Here is a 20,334-nt window from a genome sequence, read left to right on the forward strand (position 1 = left end):
GTAGTGCAATGGCTGAATTACGACTTAACTTCTTGTATAATCAAGGATCAAATTGTGTCTCTTTACTTTTTTACTTTGTTTTGCACATATATGCACCAAGGATCACATTGACATCTGTTTAAATAATTCAAGGACTTATTTGATGGTATTTTTATATAATGTAGGGATCGATTTGATACTTAAGCAAATAATTTAAGGATTAATTTGATTGAAATATTTCGAAAGAAAGGTTGCATTCCCCTTTAACCCCTTTTCATAATATTTCGACAGAAATATTTTGATAGAAATATCTTCAACCTCTTTTCATTACAACAATACACATACCTAGTATAATAGAGTAGCATGTTAAACAACTCAAACAAGAAAATCATGACTATCAAATACTTAATCAACCTAATCTCACTTCCTACATAGTCAACTTTCTCCATCAACCTTCCCCTTTAAACCTATTCATTGCTACTTTCCATAGGCTTAAACATGGACTGAAAATTCTCTATCAATATCTTGCCTTTCTTCCATGACCAGCACCAATTCTATTGTTTTTAAAGTAACCTAGTTCTCCAGCTTCACCAACATTAAAGTACTTTCACATCACCGTTCAAGTACTTCCTAAAAAAAAAAAATTAGATTTTTAAGTTTTTTGAATTGGGGAAGAACTTTGTCATCAATTAATGGAAGAAATTTTGGGGATTTTGAACTCTAGGTGACAAATTATAAAATAAGGATTCCAAATTTATATATTTGGGGAAGAAAGAGACGTTGAGAAGAAAGAGATGTTGGGGAAAAAGAGATGTTGGGAAATTTGCAATTTTCTGTAAATCAATCAATTTGGTCCTTGGTAATTTCATCATTTTCGGCCAAATTAGTCTCTGCTTGTGTAACAGCCTGATTTTTAGCTAGATTTATTTTAATTACTTTTATTATGTGTTTTATGTGTTTGTGTGTGATTATTCATCATTGGGTGCATTTTCATGGGTTTCCGTGTTAGAAGGGTATTTTAGTCATTTTGGACTTAGGGGTAATTTTGTCATTTTGTGAGAACGGGTGAAATTATAATTTTGATGGGAATTACTTTTAGTGATTAGTGAGAATAGTTGTTTCATTAAGTGACTAGAGTAAATTGAGATTTTACCGTTATTAGTTAAAATACCGTTTGGAGTGTAGAAATATTTTTGGTGTGAATAGAAATGGGTCAAGCCCATTAAGGGGTATGCCAAATGAGTTTGTCTTAGAAAAATATCACTTCATTCATTTCATAAGATATTTTCTAGAAAGAGAAAGTGGGGAAGAGAAGAAAAAGCGTTGAGAAGGAGAACTTGAAGAATCAAGGATTGGAGTAAGCTTAGGAGCTAAATTGAAGCCTAAGTTGGGATTAATCTTTATCTAAGGTAAGGGGGTTAGTCTTCACCATAATCATCATCATTTTGTAAATTTTCAAATGTTGTATGAATTTTTGCATAATGGATAATTGTTGCTAAATTCGTGCTCCAACTGTGATGATATGTTTGTATGCATGAATTGATGATAATTGTATGATTGTTGATGAAATTGCATGTTCAAATAGGAACAAATGATAAGTTGTGAAAATTGTGCTCAATTGGTGAATTTTGCTAAGTTGTTGTTAGATTGAGTTATGATTCTTGTTCAATTGATGTTATGGCTGTTAATTGATGTTGTGGTTGATGAATCATTGCTTGGGTATGCATATTCATGAATTGAGGATGAGAATTTGAATTGTTGTTGGTGTTTTGGTGAAATTTGTGAATTGATCCACTTGTCAAGTGTTTTCAAGTTTGATTGAGTCTTTGTGAGTCTTTTTAGTCATATTGACCTATAAACATGTTCTGGAAACACATTTGGGCGATGAGGGATCAAAATTGGGAATTTGGGGTAAAAAGGGGTCCAAACCTGCAACTTTTTCTGCAAACCTGTGAAGGTTTGCTTAAGCGACCTGATAAGCGAACATTCATACTTTTTCTGGGTTCAGTTCGCCTAAGCGAACTGGAAGCGAGCTAGTGAGCGAAGTTTTCTGGTAGCTACTGGAACTCGTTCGCTGAAGCGAACATGTGGTCGCTTGAGCGAACTAGTGAGCGACCAGTCAGCGACCAGAAAGCGAACAAAGTGGTTTGCTACTGTAACTTGTTCGCTTAAGCGAACCAGGTGGTCGCTTAAGTGAACATGTTCAGTTTCAGCCACTTTGATCTTTTGTTCCGGGTCTTTGGGGGCCAATCCGAGTTTTCTTAAATGATTCTTTAAGCATGTTTAACTACTGTTAATCCTCCAAAACCTATTTGAACAATGATTGCTTGCCTATACTTGAAATTCTTGAATTGAGTCTTAACTTGTGAAATTTTGAGAATTCCAAACTTTGTCGAAAACAAATTTTGTAAACTAATAAAGCTTGCAAGTTGAACCTACAGCTCATATAGACTTAGGTAATACTTGCAAGAGTGGCCAACCATCTTAATCAAGTAGAAAGTGATATTTCGGGTGGGAAAGTGAAAGGTTGTGAAAACGGGATTTTCATATGAACTTAAGTTGTGCTTGGGTTAATGTTGATGATCTGGAGGCGACTTAATTTCATGAATACATTGTCGATTAAGATTGTTTGAAGGTTTTCTACTTGTCTATGTCGTTTTGTCTTGGAGTTGTCAATGTTGGCCGGTGGTCACTTGGTATAGTTTTAGTTGGAAATATTTCTCGAACCAATTGTCTTAAGAAATGTGGTGGCTATGTTTGTATAACTAAGTGAAGTTGTATGAATGAATGATTATGTGGGATATGATGTTTATCATGAGTTGTGTAAGAAATGTTTGAATTGGTGAAACTATATGTGATAGTTGATGTTGAATGACATTGTTGATTATTGATAATCTTGTTGATGTGTGTTGATGAATACTATGATTTAATTGTGTGTGGGCATGTTTTCTTGATAATGCAATGTGTGGAGATAATCAATATAATCGGGTGTCGTCCTATATATTGAGGTTGAAATTGTGGATTGTTGTCGCATTATTGAGTCCCTATACATGTTCAAGCATCATAGTCGAGTTGAGATGATGATTAATTCATTATTGGGCTTCGGCCTAGCATAGATCTTTTGAGATCTAGTTTTAGGGCTTCGGTCTTGCAGAGATCTTTTGAGATCTAGTTATAGGGCTTCGGCCTAGCAGAGATCTTTTGAGATCTGGATACGATGTTTGATTTCGTTATAGGGCTTCGGCCTGGCAGAGATCTTTTGAGATCTGGATATGAGTGACGACCCTGAAATGATTTGGTACCACATGCATATATGTGTCAATAGGTGCATATCATGGCATGAGTTTTATTGATATATGTGATTGGTGATTGTTCATGAAATGTGATTAATGATTGTTCATGACAAATGTGATCGGTGATTGTGAATGAACATTTGTGAATTGATAATTGTTCATATGATTGATGATTATTGATGTGAGATATTGAGGTGTGATGTAAGTATTAATGTGTGATTATTATGGATCAAATGCATGATGTTAATTGAAATATTCATGATAACTGTTATTTGGATTATGTTGATGTAATACTTACCCCCAATGGTTTTAACCGCCTACCTGCCTGTATGGATGGGTAGACGTTGTGCAGGAGTAGTGCTTGGTGAGTTTGTGCTTGGTGATATCGGGAGCTTTCTCCGATATCGGTGTTGAGTCGGCTATGATCTAGGCTTGTTGTGTCGGTCTAGATTAGTTTTTTTTATTTTTTATTATGTTATGTTGGAGATTACCCGTTTGTTTGGGATTTTTGAGATGCATCTATGTGATGTAATTTATTGATTCATGACATGTATATATTTGGATTACCCTAGTTTATATTCCGCTGCAACTGTTGAGGTTTATATACATGTTTATTGGTTTTTGAATTTTGAATGTGGCGTAGCCTCTATTTCTTGAATAAATGTATTATTCGCATGTTTAATTGCTTTAGTAGAAATAGGAGCGTTACAGCTTGCGTGACATCTAACGTGGTAAGTCTTGTAAGCGGTTAACGGTAAACGTCACCTCTGTTAACAGGCCAACTTAACATATGGACTGATTTGATTGACATTTTGAAAATTCAGGGACTAAATAGTTATTTCGCAAAATTTAGGGACGAATTTGATTGATTTTTGAAAATTCAAGGACGAACTTGAGATTACTCGTTTATGCCCACAAGAGCTTACAAAGTTGAGTATGAATTCAGCTTATCAACCACACATAGATGGTTAGTCAAAAAGGACAATGCAGTCGTTATAAGATTTATTAAGGACATGTATCTTGAAAGAAAAAAAGTAGTTGGAAGAAGTTAATGTCTTTCATTGAATTCACATGCAACAACAATTTTCATTCAATTATTGGAAGAATTTATAATTTCTAAAAACTCCCCGTATTTTTTCAATTTTGCATTTTTTTAATGACAAATATTAATAGTTAATTGTTACATTAATTTTTCCTTCTTTATTCAAGTTTGAACTCAACACGTCAAACTCCTTATTCTTTTGCTCAAATTAGTATCCAACCCCAATTAAAACTCTTTGGATTAACTAATTCAGACAACATTTTTTTTCGGATTGGCCAATCCAAATATGTAAAAAATTCTGAAAAATTTGAATTGAAAATTTTACACATCTGAATTATGAAAATTTATGGATTAGAAGTTTTTATTTTCTTGATCAAGTATAATAACTAAAGAAAAATGCTAACTAGTATCCTAAAAACATTCTTTAAAGACTTTAAATAGTAAATTTTTATGAAAAATTGTGCACTCACATTTATAAAATTAATGAAATGAAAAATTAAAGGTTCAAATACCAATCATTGTATATCAATGACAGTAGTACAGGGGACTACGACTTCACTTAATGGGCAAAATGTATTCATAGTCGTTCCCTATTGAGACCCGGGATAGGAAGGGAACAAAAAACTTGTGGGCGAATCTCGACGGAAGGTCCGCACGTTCGCTGCAGCCAACAACTGCAATCTTTGTCCCGTGATATTTGTGGCACCTCGATCCCTTAATCGGTTTGGTTGCAATCGGTTAGGGGGTTGGCCACTTAGTAATTCGGAAGGGAAAAAAAGATTCCATAAAGAAACAGATCTTGGAAAATAGAAAGGAAGCTATATTCCCTTCGGTCTTAAATGTATACAACTTTTCATTTTATAAGTTCATTCAATAAACGATGTAACCACATACATTATTTACTGAATGAACTTAAAAAGTGAAAAGTTGCTTACATTTAAAACCAAAAGAATATAAAAACTTTCTATAATTAAAGGATATTATCATCAGCGTGTGGATTGTGGGACTTTGAGGCATAATTGACAGTTCTAAATGGGAACGGCTCCTTCGTCGTACATGGATTATTGCTATATAAAGCACCAATCAAAGCACACAATACTTCCTCGTATCTGGTTCTTTCCTTGCTTTGCAATATCACCCACATGCTCTTAAACGGGTGGGTGTTTCCTAAGAATTCAGTTCACGTAATAATTCAACATAGCATCGATCAATCCCTAAGTACACATCGGTAAATATTTCATCATTTATTCTTTTTAAAGTAGTTTCATGAGTAAATTTATCATAAATGAGGTAGCAAAAATTCAAACATATATATTATACAATATCTATACCAAAGAGAGAAAAGAAAGATGTGGAGGTTGAAGATAGCAGATGGTGGTAATGACCCATACATATTCAGCACAAACAACTTTGTAGGAAGACAAATATGGGAGTATGATCCAAAAGCAGGTACTTTGGAGGAGAGAGCACAAGTTGAAGAAGCTCGTCAGAATTTTTATAACAACCGCTTTAAAGTCAAGCTATGTAGTGACCTCCTTTGGCGTTTTCAGGTACATTAAATGTTAATAGGTTGCTTATATTAGATTAATTGAAGATAATTCTATTTCAAACGTGTCACGTAGACATCTATCTTAACTGGATTTCAACCTTTAGTCTCTTATGTTAAACGTCAAAAAGTTTAGAGACCTTATTGTCAAAATATATACTTCTTTTCACCATCTTTGAAATTATTATTATTATTATTATTATTATTCGATGTTTGTTTCAAGTTTATTAGATTTATTTCTTTATTTAAAATAACTTTCTTGAGAATATAAGGATGAGAGTTTATTTTTTTTTTTGGTAATAAGGATGAGAGTTTTATTCGCAATTAGTTTTAATTTTTTCTTTATTATTATTAAAATATTTTAAAGAACCTTTATAATAGGAAAATAAAAAGACAATTATACTTGAAATTATCTCCATCTTTATGGGAACTTTATTAACACCCTTTTATTTGAGAATGTTTTTTTATTCCTAAAAACATTTTCAACATCATTTCCCACCATATTTTCTCTTCTATATGGAGTAGTGTCAAATCCGAGTTCAATAGCATTAATGATAATTGTAATTGGATCATTGGTACCGGGGAAAATATTAATTTTTGGCTGGATACTTGGCTGGAGAAACTTATTGCCTCCATTCTCAATTTGCCAGAAAATGTTCATAGTATTCTAAAGGACAAGGTGTCCGATTTTATGCATAATTCCATCTGGCATCTACCACAGTCTTTGTTAAATTCCTTCCCTACTCTGCAACATCTTGTCATGCAAGTCACTCTTCCCAGTGAACCAAAGGAGGACATATTGGTTTGGAAACACTGCGCATCAGGGGTCCTATCTCTCAAAGAAGCCTTTTTGTTCAAATATGGCGCAGGCCAAAATATCTCTTGGGCAAAACAAATCTGGTCTGCAGACATCCCTCCTTCCAAGTCTTTGATGACTTGGAGACTCATGCATAATAAACTCCCAACAGATGATAACCTAATGCTTAGAGGTTGTAATTTACCTTCTATGTGCTCTTCCTGTCAGGTTGCTTCAGAAACTTCATTTCATCTCTTTTTTGAATGCCCCTTTGCTAGTAAAATGTGGTCTTGGTTAGCTTCTCTTCTCAATGTTCCTCTTCATTTCAGCACGTCTGCAGATATGTGGTCTCTTCTCCAGCATAATTGGACTCCCCAATGCAAAGTAGTGATTCTAGCTTGCATCATCAACTTGTTAAATGTTGTCTAGTTCAGAAGGAATAACATTCGATTTCAGGACAAAATAGTGGACTAGAAGACAACTATTAATATGATTATATCTAAAGTCTCATTGTCAGGAAACTTAACTACTAAGACTTCTGCTGCCAATATGTTGGAGTTCTCTATTTTAAAAGCTTGTAAGGTTAACATCAAGCCTCCTAGGGCTTCTTTGATCAAAAAAGTTATTTGGGCCCCTCCTTTAATCTCTTGGGTTAAAGTTAATACAGACGGTGCCTCAATCAAAAGCCCTTTAAGAGCAGCAGCAGGTGGGATTTTCAGGAACTCAGAGGGTGATTGTCTTGGTGGTTTTTCTTAGTTTCTTGGCAACGCTAACGCTTTGTATGCTGAATTGTTTGCGGCTATGAATGCAATAGAAATTGCTTCTTTAATGGGCTTCTCAAATGTCTGGTTAGAATCAGACTCTCAACTGGTGATTATGGCTTTCAATTCGATTTCTGTGGTTCCTTGGGGTTTAAGAAATAGGTGGGAAAATTGCTTAAAACTCACTTATAGTATGCGGTTCTGTGCTTCTCACATCTATAGGGAAGGGAACACTTGTGCAGACAAACTTGCTAATTTTGGTCTATCTTTGTCATCTTTGGATTTGTTTTGGTTTGATTCCATTCCTGACTTTGTGAGTAAGGAGTACAATAGGAATAGGTTGGGATTACCCAACTTTAGATATGTAACCTTTTGAAAAGGTTTGGTTTGGCCCCCCTTTTTGTAATATTTTTGCCTTAACCTTCCGGTTCCCAGGGACATTGGCCCGAATAATCTGGAGTTCGACTGAGAGATAATGACAGTCTGGCCAAAAATTGTTTCATCTAGGAATCAAACTCGGGTTTTGTCATACGATTCGTCCTTGATGAAACTCATTAACCACTTGAGCTCAATTGCTTGGTTATTACATACATTTTTTTAATGCATAATAAAAGTTTTTTTCTTAAAAAAAGCTAATGAAATATATATATATCTATAACAATATATAAAGAGATACATCCTTTTTTTGGGTTGAATTTTTCTAACATTTTTACCCTTCATTTAAATTAGTTTTTTTTAAGAAGTCAAAATGATAAACTAGGGTTAAATGCACCGTTACCCCTTACCATTTCAGAGAATTCTAGTTTAGCCCCCAATAATTCTTTTAGATCCCGACCTTGTAATTTAAAAATCTTTGCTTTTATACCTTCTTTGCATTTGACTGTACAAAAGAGAAGATATGGGTTAAGTCAAAATTTGCTCAAAAGATAGGGGACAAAAATACCTTTAATTTTAAAATTTGATCCTACAAAGGTCTAAAAGAGAAGAATCTTCAAATTACATGGTTGCAATCTCAAAATAAAATCTTAAAAAATGGTAAATTCTTAGATAACCTCATGTTTGGTTGAGTATAGCTACCCGTAAGTAAAATTCAATAAAAAATGTTTTTTTTTTTTTATAAATTAATTAATGCAAGAAATAGGACATAATATTAAATGAGGAGGGTTAACTTTTCTTCATAATACCAACCTTGCATATTTTATGCATTGTCCTTACCAACTGAGCTAAGCTCACGATTAGGGTTTATATGAATTCTTCAAATTTAATATATGTTGTTATATTATTTTTAAAATTAAAAATATAGTAATCATATGCATTAATTTATCATTCTCTAAAAAACTACTCTTTTAATTTTTTTTGAAGGATTTCTCCATTTTCTCTCATATTTTTCACCCCTCGAAGCCTTTCATTCCCTTCCAAACTCGCAAACAAAGTCTAAGGTACAAGAAGTGTTGAATACTTTTTTTTTAAATAATTTGATTTTCGTCCATATGTTTTTTATTATAATCTTTGCAAGTTTTTTTTTTATTTCAGTCCCTGCAAATTCAAAAACAGTTGTTTTTAGTTCCTATTGGGCCACGTTGTGTGATAATATTGGGTCGCATATGACATCAAGGACTAAAAACAATATTTTTTGAATTTGCAGGACTGAATCCAAACTAAAAAAACTTAGGCTCAAAGCGAAAAACACTATAATTATAGGGCTTTAATATGTGTCTCGTCCTTGCAATTAGGCGCCATTTAAAATTTCGTCCCAGTAATCGCTACTCCTGACAATTTACCATTGCATTGTTTAATCATTTAAAAATTCGTCCCTTAACAAACTTAATCACTGCCAAATCATCGGTTTACTGACGTGACGCTGTTAAACTGGTTATCACTTGAATAACTCAACTTTTGGGCATGGGAATGGACGAAAGTGCCCCTCTTCATCTGAGACCAATGCGGAATGACAAAAATACCCTTCGTTCATCTTCTTCATAAACCAACCTCTTCTCTTCTCTTTCACCGCGGTCCTCCTCTTCCATTCTTCTTCTGTAGATCGTCCCCTTCCTTTCTTTCTCCATTGAAAAAACCCAAAACCCCAATTGTTTCCTCTACATTGAAAATGTCTACTGACACTTCAACAAAGGACTCATATGAAACCTACTTCAATGGTGGCAAGTTTCCCCCTCCCTCATTGCCCACATCTCGAGGGATGCTTCCAATGTTCCGTTGTTTACCTATGAAGCCGATGATTGTTTACATAGCAACGACTTTGGAGAATCAAGGCATGAGGTTCTAGAGATGTCGCGATTGGCAAGTAAGTTTTATGAATTTTTCGTTTTCATCATATTGTAAACACAGTGAATAACATTGGAAAATGCTTTGGTATGTAGAAAAAAAAAACCTGTAATGAGTTGATTTGGGATGATGAACTTGGTCCAGCTACCAGACCAATGACTCGGTGTTATTCAGCTGTTTCAAAATCAAGGGAAGTAGAGTCTACACCTTTGAATGCTCCTGTGATTCGTGAAGTTGATTCTGCACCTGCGAATGGACCTATGATTCGTGAAGTTGAGTCTGCAAAGTCTGGAAAGTCTGAAAACCAACATTGCAATTATGGTGAAATCTGGGAGAAGAAGAAAGACAAGTGGAAAAAGAAGGTGTTGGCTGAGAAGAAGAAGGTTGAATGGCTTAAGTGGATAATCATATCTAGATGGTTGATCTTTGATGTTTTCTTTGTTAAGAAGTAATGTTATGTAGTTTCTAAAGTTGATGTTAATTGTGTTATGTTATGGTGTAATGTAATGTTCTGTTGTGTTATGGTGTTAGTGGAACCTATAATGTTGTGTTGTGTTGATGTTAAGTGGTTCCCTATTATGTAAACTGATGTTATGAATGAAAACATGCCTTGTTAGTTTGTGTCAATTTTTTTCTCAGATGCTTGTAATGATATTGAATACATAAGTTATAATACTTGAATACTTAAAACACATTCATTCATCCATAACAGATGTTTCATACAGAGTCTTACAAAAGTAGGACTTAGCCAAGCAATTCACAAAGGGATGTCAATTCAACAAGTGTTATTAGATAAGTTGGACTTAGCCAAGAAAATCACAAAATAAAACACACATCAATAAGTAGTCTTACACAAGTAACATAAGTTGGACTTAGCCAAACACAAAACACAATATAAGTTACATAATTAGCACTAAATATATTTCACATTCTCCACACTTTTTAACAAGGTGAAGCATCTTCCACCTTCATCTCTTAATTTCCTTGGGCAGCTTCAGCAGCATCTTTCCGTGATCCAGTTGCTTCTGCAACTTCTTCATCAACCACCTCAATTGGGTTGTCCATATCTTTCCCTGGACCATTTTTTATTGCAGGACTTTTCCAGACTGTTCTGCCACTCCTCCTAACAGGTGCTTTCACTTTCACTATTGGCTCCGCAATGGCCCTAACAACATCTAAGGTCCGAACAGAAGGTTTTCTTGGTGGCTTTTTGTGCATAGCAGATTTAACATAAGGTTTCTTCATGACAGTAGTTGGTGGCTTAACAACTGTGGTTACATTAGCTAAGGGCTTGATAACTGTGTGTGCATTTTTTTGAAGTGAGAACCATAGTGTTGACATTTGCAATTGGCTCTATTAATGTGTGTGATTTTTAGGTGGTGTGAACTGTAGCACTTGGCTTAATAGATGAAGACAAAAAGGCCATTGGATTTTTTTGAGGTTTCTTACTCTGTTTTGGATGAATGAATTTTGTATTGCTCCCAACCTTCTTTTTTTACTTGCACCCTGCACAGACTCACTTATGTTTGGTGTACTCAGTATAGACTCCCCAGTCCCTGATTGACTTGCACTTGCACTTGCTCCTTCAGCAGTTTCACTTGCACTTGATCCAGCAACAACTTCACTTGCACTAGCTCCATTGTCATCACCCCTTGCTTGTTTTGGTGGCTTTCTCTGTGTTCATTGATAATAAAATACACAAGTTAGCTTATTACAAATTGTCAAATATAAAAACAGTGAAAATGATTTGATGAAATACCTTTCTTTTTTTAGCATTAGGGTTGACAGTTAGACTTCTGCATCCTTTAGCATTATGGCCAAACTGATCACACCTTGTGCACCTGTAAGTAGTTCCAGATCATTTATACTTACCCTGTGATGATGGTGCTTCATCAGCTTCTCTTCTTCTAATCTTTTTTAGTCTTCCCGGTGCCTTCTTATAAGCAGGAGGCAACAATTCTTCACATTCTACCTCTGGCCACATGTATTGACCATTGATAGCACTCACATTGTGTGTATAACACTTTTCATACATTTCTCTGGTACACCATTCAAAAACATAATCTTCTGGGTCCTTTGATGTTTTAGACATTGCTGTATTGGCATGTCTGCAAGGAATCCCCACCAACTCCCAAAAATTACATGAACAAGTTTGCTTGGCCATATTAACAGTAAAGGCATGACTTCCTCCAACCTGATGAACTTCAAACTCTTCAGCAACACCCCATATGGCAACCCAACCACCAAACTTCTCAATTTCTCTGTTTAATCTCTTCCTAGGCATAGGCATTATTCTATACTTCCAACTTTCAAGCTTAACCCTATTGGTTGACATCCTATTCATTAAATATGTTCTAATCCATTCAGCCATGGTAAGTATTGGTTTGTCTCTAGCAACTAATATTGTTGAATTAAAGGATTCAGATATGTTGTTCATTAAGACATCACATTTAGGGTAATAAGAAAGAGGATGCTTACACCACATTTTAGGGTCATGTCCCATTAACCACTCCCATGCTTTCAAGTCAACCTTCTTCAGCTCATCCATCTTTGACTTTCATAGTTGATAGTAAGTTGCTTTGGCTGCACCCATCATCAAGTCCCTGATCAAAACACCACCTCCAAATCTATTTTTAAAATTTGCATAAAGATGCCTCAAACATAGTCTGTGTTCCACTATGTTAGACCACTTCTCTAGAACTGAAATGAGCCCCTGAAAATAAGAACAAGTTAAGGACCAGCTATACAATTTAATTAAAGGAAGTAACCAGATCTGTAAAACATCTAATCTTCTGTAGATCAGAGATAAACACCCATCTCCTGTTAGTTCCAATATCTTCAAGCAGTAAGGTAAGGAACCACCTCCAAGAATATGTTGTCTCAGTCTCTACAACTCCAAAAGCCAGAGGGAAGTATTGGTCATTTGCATCTCTACCCACTGCAACCAATAAAATACCTCCATATTGGGTTTTCAGATGACACCCATCCACCCCTATGAATGGCCTACAACTTGATAAAAAGGCCTGCTTGCAACCATCAAAGCAAAAATAAAATCTACTAAACCTTGGTTGAACACTCAAGGGCAGTCTTTCAACATTTATCTTACACCTATTTCCTTGGGACACCCTTTGAAGCTCAGCTGCATACCTCCACAGTAAGGTATATTGTTTCTTTGCATCCCCTTTTATGAGTTCCTTGGCCTTCTTTTTTGCCATCCAAGCTATGTAAAATGACACTTCAATTGACTGGTGTGTTCTCAGATCTGTCATTATATCACTAACCTTCATCTCAAAGGTCCTCATCTTATCAGGGGCATATTTGGTAACAAAGTTTGCATTAGCACTACGGTTTTGTAAAACCCAGCACATGTGTGGTCCTCATACCATGCCTTTAATTTAAATGAATGGTCGTAGGCCACCTTACTGCAAAGGGCTACAAAAAGACATTTGGTATCTTTGCACACTATCCTACACCTATCTTTATCATTTTTTAAGATTTTAATCTGGGTCCCATTTAATACACCCTTACACCATCCCTGAACTCTTTAAGAATCTTAAAATCCATGCCAACTGTGAACACATAATCCTTGGTTAGTTGGCTGGGCTTAAATACATCATTTGCAGGTGCTCTCTCGTCACCACTCAAATCAGGATCATCAGAATCTAACTCTTCACTCTAATACTACTCCCCCCCAATCAGTATCATCCACATCAGCTATATTATCCACTTGCACATCTTTTCCTTTCTCAGCCATCTTTACCCCACTGTCGTCATTCAAATTGTCATTATCCACTTCTTCAAACCGATCTTCAAATCCCAGTGCTCTCTCTTCTTCACTATCAATATACCCATCATTATTATCTTCATCTTGATCATCACCGCTAGTTATACCACCCACATCCCCTTCTTTATTATCACTGTACACCAATGGCCCTTTTCCTTTATCAATATTTACTGCCTGAGAACTCTCACCCTTCTCATTGTTAACTACCTGATAACTCTGACGCAATTCCTCACCAACAATATCATAATTAGGAATATCAACTACATCAATACTTTCATCCACATTATGTTCAACAAAAAGATTCACAACAGTTTTTTTAAGTGCATAAACTTTTACAACTTCAGCAGTGGCGTCATCTTTAATCACCCTAAAACTAACCTATTCATCTAACATCCACCACAACCGAAAAGGTTTTTTAACTAGCAAATCAGTTTCCAAAATTCTAGTTAGCTCAAAGAAACACCACTTATTAGGATCTAAACCTTCAATCAACGTTTCTTCTCCCCCGTTGTAACAAATAACCCAATCTCTAACAAACCTACCCCCGTAATGAAACTTAACAGCAATACCCATATCTGGAAAAAAAAAAAAAAAAAAACCCTAATTTAGAAATGATGGAAAACGATGACATTCACTAAAATAACAATTTTATTAAAAAACTGCAACTAATAACACATACATTCACTAAAAAACAACAACTAAAAACATAGTTCATTGTTTCAAATGAACATACACGTATTATGTCCTGACGATTCTCCAGACGCTGCGTTCTTCGAATTCGAGTTTGACACCTCCATTGGATTCACCATTGAAAATGAGTCAGACCACTTCATTTTGTTCGATCCATATTAGAGAGCAAGTTCATTCGCGTTTTCCCCTTTTGAAACCCTAATTTCGTCACCCAGAAAACTCAATTGATGCAAATGAAGATAATGTTGGATCGAAGGGTAGTTTCGTCATCTTTGGTTGCCCTCATCTGAAGAGAGCTGTCAAGTGATAACCAATTTAACAGTGCCACGTCAGTAAACCGATGACTTAGTAGTGATTAAGTGGTCAATGGACGGATTTTTAAATGATTAAACAATTGCAAGGGTAAATTACCAGGATTAACGATTACAGGGACGAAATTTAAAATTACGCCTAATTGCAAGGACGAAACACATATTAAAGCCTAATTATAGGGACTAAATTATATTCATATTTAAATAAGCAAATAAACTTGCAAATAATTATGCAATGAAACTAAAAACAAGCTCACACCATGATACAAAATAAGTCCACATGCAAACAAAAAAAACCAAACAATACTATTTAAAAAATGAGCAATGCTATATGGTACGGTTAATTTCACGTACGAAAACTGACGAATGCACACATGTCTAGTTTTAAAGGAATAAAAAACAGATTTAGTATGCTGGAACACAAATCATGGGGTAGTAGCAATTAAAGTTTGACAATCATCACTTGAATTAATACTAAAAATATTTACTTTACGGAATACATGGTGGTACGGCATTCAAAGTGTAAGCAATAAATATAATTCGTAGCTTTTTGTAGTTACCATCCCGTACTATCCATCATTACCCTTAAAAAAATCAATAGTTAAATGTTAACTAGTGCTCCAAGACAATTGTTAAAGAAACTAATATAAATTTTTTGTCCACCATTGGTGTAGGTCAATCTTAAAACCTTTAATATTTATTTTAACCCACCTTTAGAAAAATGATCTTCTTTGATTGAAAAAAACATAGAATTTTGAGATTTCCATATAACATACACTCAAGTCATCCAAACCACATATAAGTTTTCATAACCCACTTTACGGTTACAAAATTAAGATCCCCAAATAACTGGGTATGGAACCACTAATACCCGATTAATTCAACACAAAATTCTAAATACCCCCAAAAAACGAACCATCTACTAAAATATTCCCTTAATACCACTCCTCACCTAAGGGTCATGCCAAAGAGAAAAAATCTTTCCATCACCAATCACTTTTTCTATATTTTTTTTTTAAAACTAGTCAAACTGTTATATATATGTACAGTGAAATTTCATTATCAACTTCAATAACTATTATACTTTTTTTCATTTTTGCTTCTTGGCATTGCAGGTTCTTAGAGAAAATAAATTTAAGCAAGTGACTGGTGGTGTGAAGATAGAAGATGGAGAAGAGATAACATATGAGAAAGCTACAACGACATTAAGAAGGGGCGCGCATCACCTAGCAGCATTGCAAACCAGTGATGGTCATTGGCCTGCTCAAATTGCTGGTCCTTTGTTTTTCATTCCTCCTTTGGTAAATACTTTAATGGCGCGCGCGCACATGCACACACATACAACTACACAAGGGAGTGATAGTTTATGTCCTTACTTGCATTACAAGTAACATGCTAAGTAAGGATTAATTACACAATTAACAATAATATTCCTATAGCGGTCCTCTCTTAAACTAAACATGCTACTATAGAAAATAAATTTACAACATCGTTGTCCAGTGCATTCTTCTTCTTTGGTAACTTGGAAGTGTCAACGGTGAACCACTTGTTACTTACTTTTGACTATTTGATTAAGCTGGATGAAACACTAATTGCAGGTTTTTTGTGTTTACATTACGGGACATCTTGATTTGGTATTCCCACAAGAGCATTGCAAAGAGATTCTTCATTACATATATTGTCATCAGGTACATACACACCTACTTTATCATTCAATTTCAACAAAAATTTACAATACATATATGCTTCTTTTGCTTATTAAACATGAAATTTAAGATCAATTTCTTCATTTGGTGGTTTCATTTGAAGAATGAAGATGGAGGGTGGGGTCTACACATTGAGGGTCACAGCACCATGTTTTGTACTGCACTGAACTATATATGCCTGAGAATTCTTGGAGAAGGGCCGGATGGAGGTCAAGACAATGCTTGTGCAAGAGCAAGAAACTGGATTCGTGATCACGGTGGTGTAACGCATATACCTTCATGGGGAAAAACTTGGCTTTCGGTATAATTTTTTACATTTAGGGTTAGGATTCTATCTAATATAATTTTTTTTATGAAACATGAAATCCATGAAGAAATGAGAGAAAATCTTCAAATTTGTATCGATAAAATGAGTAAAAGCTATTCTTTATCTGTAGATACTTGGTGTATTTGATTGGTCTGGATGCAACCCGATGCCCCCTGAGTTTTGGATCCTACCTTCATTTCTTCCTATGCATCCAGGTTCAATTATTTTGATTATGTTTTGTTAATTTATATTATGTGTGTGTGAAATGAAGAAACAATGACTTGAGAGTTTATTCTATCTCCTTTTCAAATTAATTAATTGTAGGTAAAATGTGGTGTTATTGTCGATTGACATACATGCCTATGTCTTACTTGTACGGGAAGAGGTTTGTGGGTCGAATCACACCACTCATCTTACAGTTGAGAGAAGAAATTCATAATCAACCTTACGAAAAAGTTGATTGGTTCAAATCACGTCACCAATGTGCAAAGGTGAGAGTCGTAGTCGTGTTTGAATGATAACATACATAGGAGGGATAAATGATCCATTTTATGTCGTCTCATACAGGAAGATCTTTACTATCCTCATCCTTTGATACAAGATCTGATATGGGATAGCTTCTATATATTCACCGAGCCACTTCTCACTCGTTGGCCTTTCAACAAATTGATTAGAGAAAAAGCCCTTCAAGTAAGAATGAAGCATATCCACTACGAGGATGAGAATAGTCGATACATAACCATGGGGGCTGTAGAAAAGGTAAGCATCGTCATGGCAATTAAACATATTGATTATTTAGTTTTCCATTGAAAAATAAAATCATTTCAAATATTCCATTATTAACATGTATATAGTTATCAGGCTTTATGTATGCTTGCTTGTTGGGTGGAAGATCCAAATGGAGATGCTTTCAAGAAGCATCTTGCAAGGGTCCCAGATTACTTGTGGGTTTCAGAAGATGGAATGACCATGCAGGTGTGTATGTAGTAGAGCTTAGGACTAAATATTATACATGCAATATAGGATTAACTATTATTACTATTGTAACTAAAGTGATACATTCATTAAATTTTTTTCGTCAATCACAATACATACAATGTAGAGTTTTGGTAGTCAAGAATGGGATGCAGGTTTTGCTGTTCAAGCTTTGCTTGCCACAAACTTAATTGAAGAAATTGGTCCTGCACTTGCCAGAGGACATGACTTCATCAAGAAATCTCAGGTATACATGCTTAATATTGATGACATAACGATCGTTCTCCTTCCTTTAATTTGCGAAAATTAAATTCTCAATGAATCAAGTTTATCCAAATTTTAAGACAAACTAAATGATTACTAAATTGCTAATTACCAAGTTAGTAAACTTATATTGTTCTAATTATGGCATATTTGATTTACTATTAGCTACTTAGTTAGTGTTCATCATCAGGCATTTGAACAATATCTGTGCTAGTTTTAAAATCAAATGAAACTGATACTTTTATTTCACAGGTTAGAGACAACCCTTCAGGAGATTTTAAGAGTATGCATCGTCATATTTCTAAAGGTGCGTGGACTTTCTCCGATCAAGACCATGGATGGCAAGTTTCTGATTGCACCGCAGATGGTCTGAAGGTAAATAACAATATACGCTAGATATGTACAACTTAATTTGTTAAAAACATGCTTTTAAATCACAACAAATATAAACTCTCTGGTGTTTCAGTGTTGTCTACTTTTATCAATGTTGCCTCCTGAGATTGTGGGTGAAAATATGGAACCAGAGAGGTTATATGATTCAGTCAATCTTCTGTTGTCACTTCAGGTAAGTTCTACTATTCAATTTATAGCCATATAGTTTTAATTAATACATTGACGAATTATTGATCTTTTAACATGTTACTTCATCAACGGAAATGTGCGAATTGTGCACATGAGTTTGATCATTTACTTTTTTCTTTCATTCTTGCAGGGTAAAAAAGGTGGTATGCCATCATGGGAGCGGGCACGAGCTCAAGAATGGTTAGAAGTGAGGATTGTACTAATAAATATAGTCTTGTGTAGTCTCATTAGACACACAAAACACTCGAATTTAATATAAACTAATTACCTTTGTTATTTATTTGCAGGTACTGAATCCCACTGAATTTTTCGCAGACATTGTAATTGAATATGAGTATGTTGAGTGCACTGGACCGGCAATTCAAGCTTTAGTTATGTTCAATAAGCTATATCCAGAGCATAGGAAGAACGAGATAGAGAATTTCATTGACAATGCAGTTAGATTCATTGAAGATACACAAAAAGATGATGGTTCATGGTATGGAAGTTGGGGAATTTGCTTCATTTATGGTACTTATTTTGCTCTTGGAGGTTTAGCAGCTGCTGGAAAGACTTATAGCAATTCTGTTGTGATTCGTAAAGCTGTTCAATTTCTTCTCTCAACACAAAGAGAGGATGGTGGGTGGGGAGAGAGCTATCTTTCATGCCCAAAAAAGGTTCATAATTGAGTAATTATTACTAATCATTCTCCAACTTCAACTAGAGTAGACAATTGTGAGTCCCAGAACTGTGGCTCAATTGGTAGCTACCAGGGAAAATATGTGCAGGGGCCGGGGTTCGAACCCCAGATTTCCCACTTCTCCACACATAATGTGTGCGAATCTAGCACTAAGCTATTTGACCAAAAAAAGAGAGTAGACAATTGTGATTATGTCTTACTAAATACTAACAATAATGCAGAAATATATACCTCTTGAAGGAAGCCAGCAATCAAATGTTGTACAAACTGCATGGGGTCTCATGAGTTTAATTTATGCTGGCCAGGTATGTTCTTCATCATGAATTATAGGTCAAAATACTTTTTTTAGTGTGAACCGGATATCCTCTGCACACAACTGTAGAGATTAATTTCTCCGTTTAAGAAGGAGCGCAGTTATTACCATAAATGCAAATGTATCTTAACATAAGTTTTTTTCTCTTCTTTCCAATTCTTGTGTATAGGCAGAAAGAGACCTTACTCCTCTTCATCGTTCTGCAAAATTTCTCATCAATTCCCAGTTGAAAGAGGGTGATTGGCCCCAACAGGTTCATGTTAATTAATCCTTTGAAATTAAATAATAAGGCTCTTGTTTGAACTCTTTTTAATTTATTAAAACGACGTAAAATACCTATTATTAATTTTTCTCTTGTCTTATTTATTGTAGGGAATCACAGGAGTATTCTTCAAAAATTGTATGTTGCATTATACAATGTATAGAGATATTTTCCCATTGTGGGCTTTAGCTGAGTATCGTAGATATGTTCCATTGTCTTCCACTGGAGTTAAACTTGAAAAAAAGATGTGAGCATAAAAAGGACAAATGCATGCATATCAATAAAGAAAGATACAAGCAAATAAATCAATTAAGTCAAGATATTGATTAATTTTTTCTCTGTTCCAGTGTTGCTATTTGCACCTTGGTTCCTTCCCTCTTTTTGACTTGACATCGTATCATAAACCTTACTAGATAGCATACCCCCTAGCACTTGAAATTTTGCCCCATCACTTAATCGATCGACTTCACTTTGCTTCTTATTCCTCCTATAACAAGGATTTTACATAAGAAAATGCGAAATCCTGAAGTGGATGTGCTATCATTGATTGTATCTTGATAAGTCTCCACAATTAGGGATAGAAAAGCATGCTGGTCTTACCCTTTATCTTGATTAGTCCCACACCGCTTAAGCTCGCACAAAAATGGGACGAGATGGTCAGAGTTAGTTTAGGTGATTGAGTCCAAAATCTCACTCGTTTAGTGGCAAACTAATGAGTTTGCGGTCCAACTGGTCAAACAATTTTTTTAATACTTTTTTGA

General features: G+C 35.0%; 1 protein-coding gene across 2 annotated transcripts; it reads left to right on the top strand.

The window, feature by feature from the left end:
• Nucleotides 1-5,286: 5,286 nt before the first annotated feature.
• LOC25498009 (beta-amyrin synthase) lies at nucleotides 5,287-19,912 on the top strand. Of its 2 annotated transcripts, XM_024769964.2 has the most exons (16): nucleotides 5,287-5,864; nucleotides 15,601-15,786; nucleotides 16,084-16,173; nucleotides 16,295-16,492; nucleotides 16,629-16,713; nucleotides 16,823-16,989; nucleotides 17,066-17,257; nucleotides 17,360-17,473; nucleotides 17,601-17,720; nucleotides 17,990-18,112; nucleotides 18,204-18,302; nucleotides 18,450-18,506; nucleotides 18,607-18,975; nucleotides 19,220-19,303; nucleotides 19,481-19,564; nucleotides 19,684-19,912. In XM_024769964.2, the coding sequence occupies exons 1-16, from the start codon at nucleotides 5,664-5,666 to the stop codon at nucleotides 19,822-19,824; spliced, it is 2,310 nt and encodes a 769-aa protein (XP_024625732.1). In that variant the 5' UTR covers nucleotides 5,287-5,663; the 3' UTR covers nucleotides 19,825-19,912. The 2 variants fall into 2 exon arrangements, 1 of the variants encoding a protein (XP_024625732.1); XR_003006764.2 differs by lacking the exon at nucleotides 19,684-19,912 and having other exon boundaries at nucleotides 18,607-18,974; nucleotides 19,218-19,303.
• The last annotated feature ends 422 nt before the right edge of the window (nucleotides 19,913-20,334 follow it).

This window comes from Medicago truncatula, chromosome 7 (assembly GCF_003473485.1).
Source record: "Medicago truncatula cultivar Jemalong A17 chromosome 7, MtrunA17r5.0-ANR, whole genome shotgun sequence".
In the NCBI taxonomy this organism is placed as follows: domain Eukaryota; kingdom Viridiplantae; phylum Streptophyta; class Magnoliopsida; order Fabales; family Fabaceae; genus Medicago; species Medicago truncatula.

What these genes read in the sequence shown, in the direction of transcription:
- LOC25498009 (XM_024769964.2), top strand. Translation starts at nt 5,664, where the DNA reads ATGTGGAGGTTGAAGATAGCAGATGGTGGTAATGACCCATACATATTC. An exon ending in CACGTCACCAATGTGCAAAG is followed by an intron (nt 16,990 to 17,065) that starts GTGAGAGTCGTA and finishes CGTCTCATACAG; the next exon opens with GAAGATCTTTACTATCCTCA. An exon ending in CCATGGGGGCTGTAGAAAAG is followed by an intron (nt 17,258 to 17,359) that starts GTAAGCATCGTC and finishes TATAGTTATCAG; the next exon opens with GCTTTATGTATGCTTGCTTG.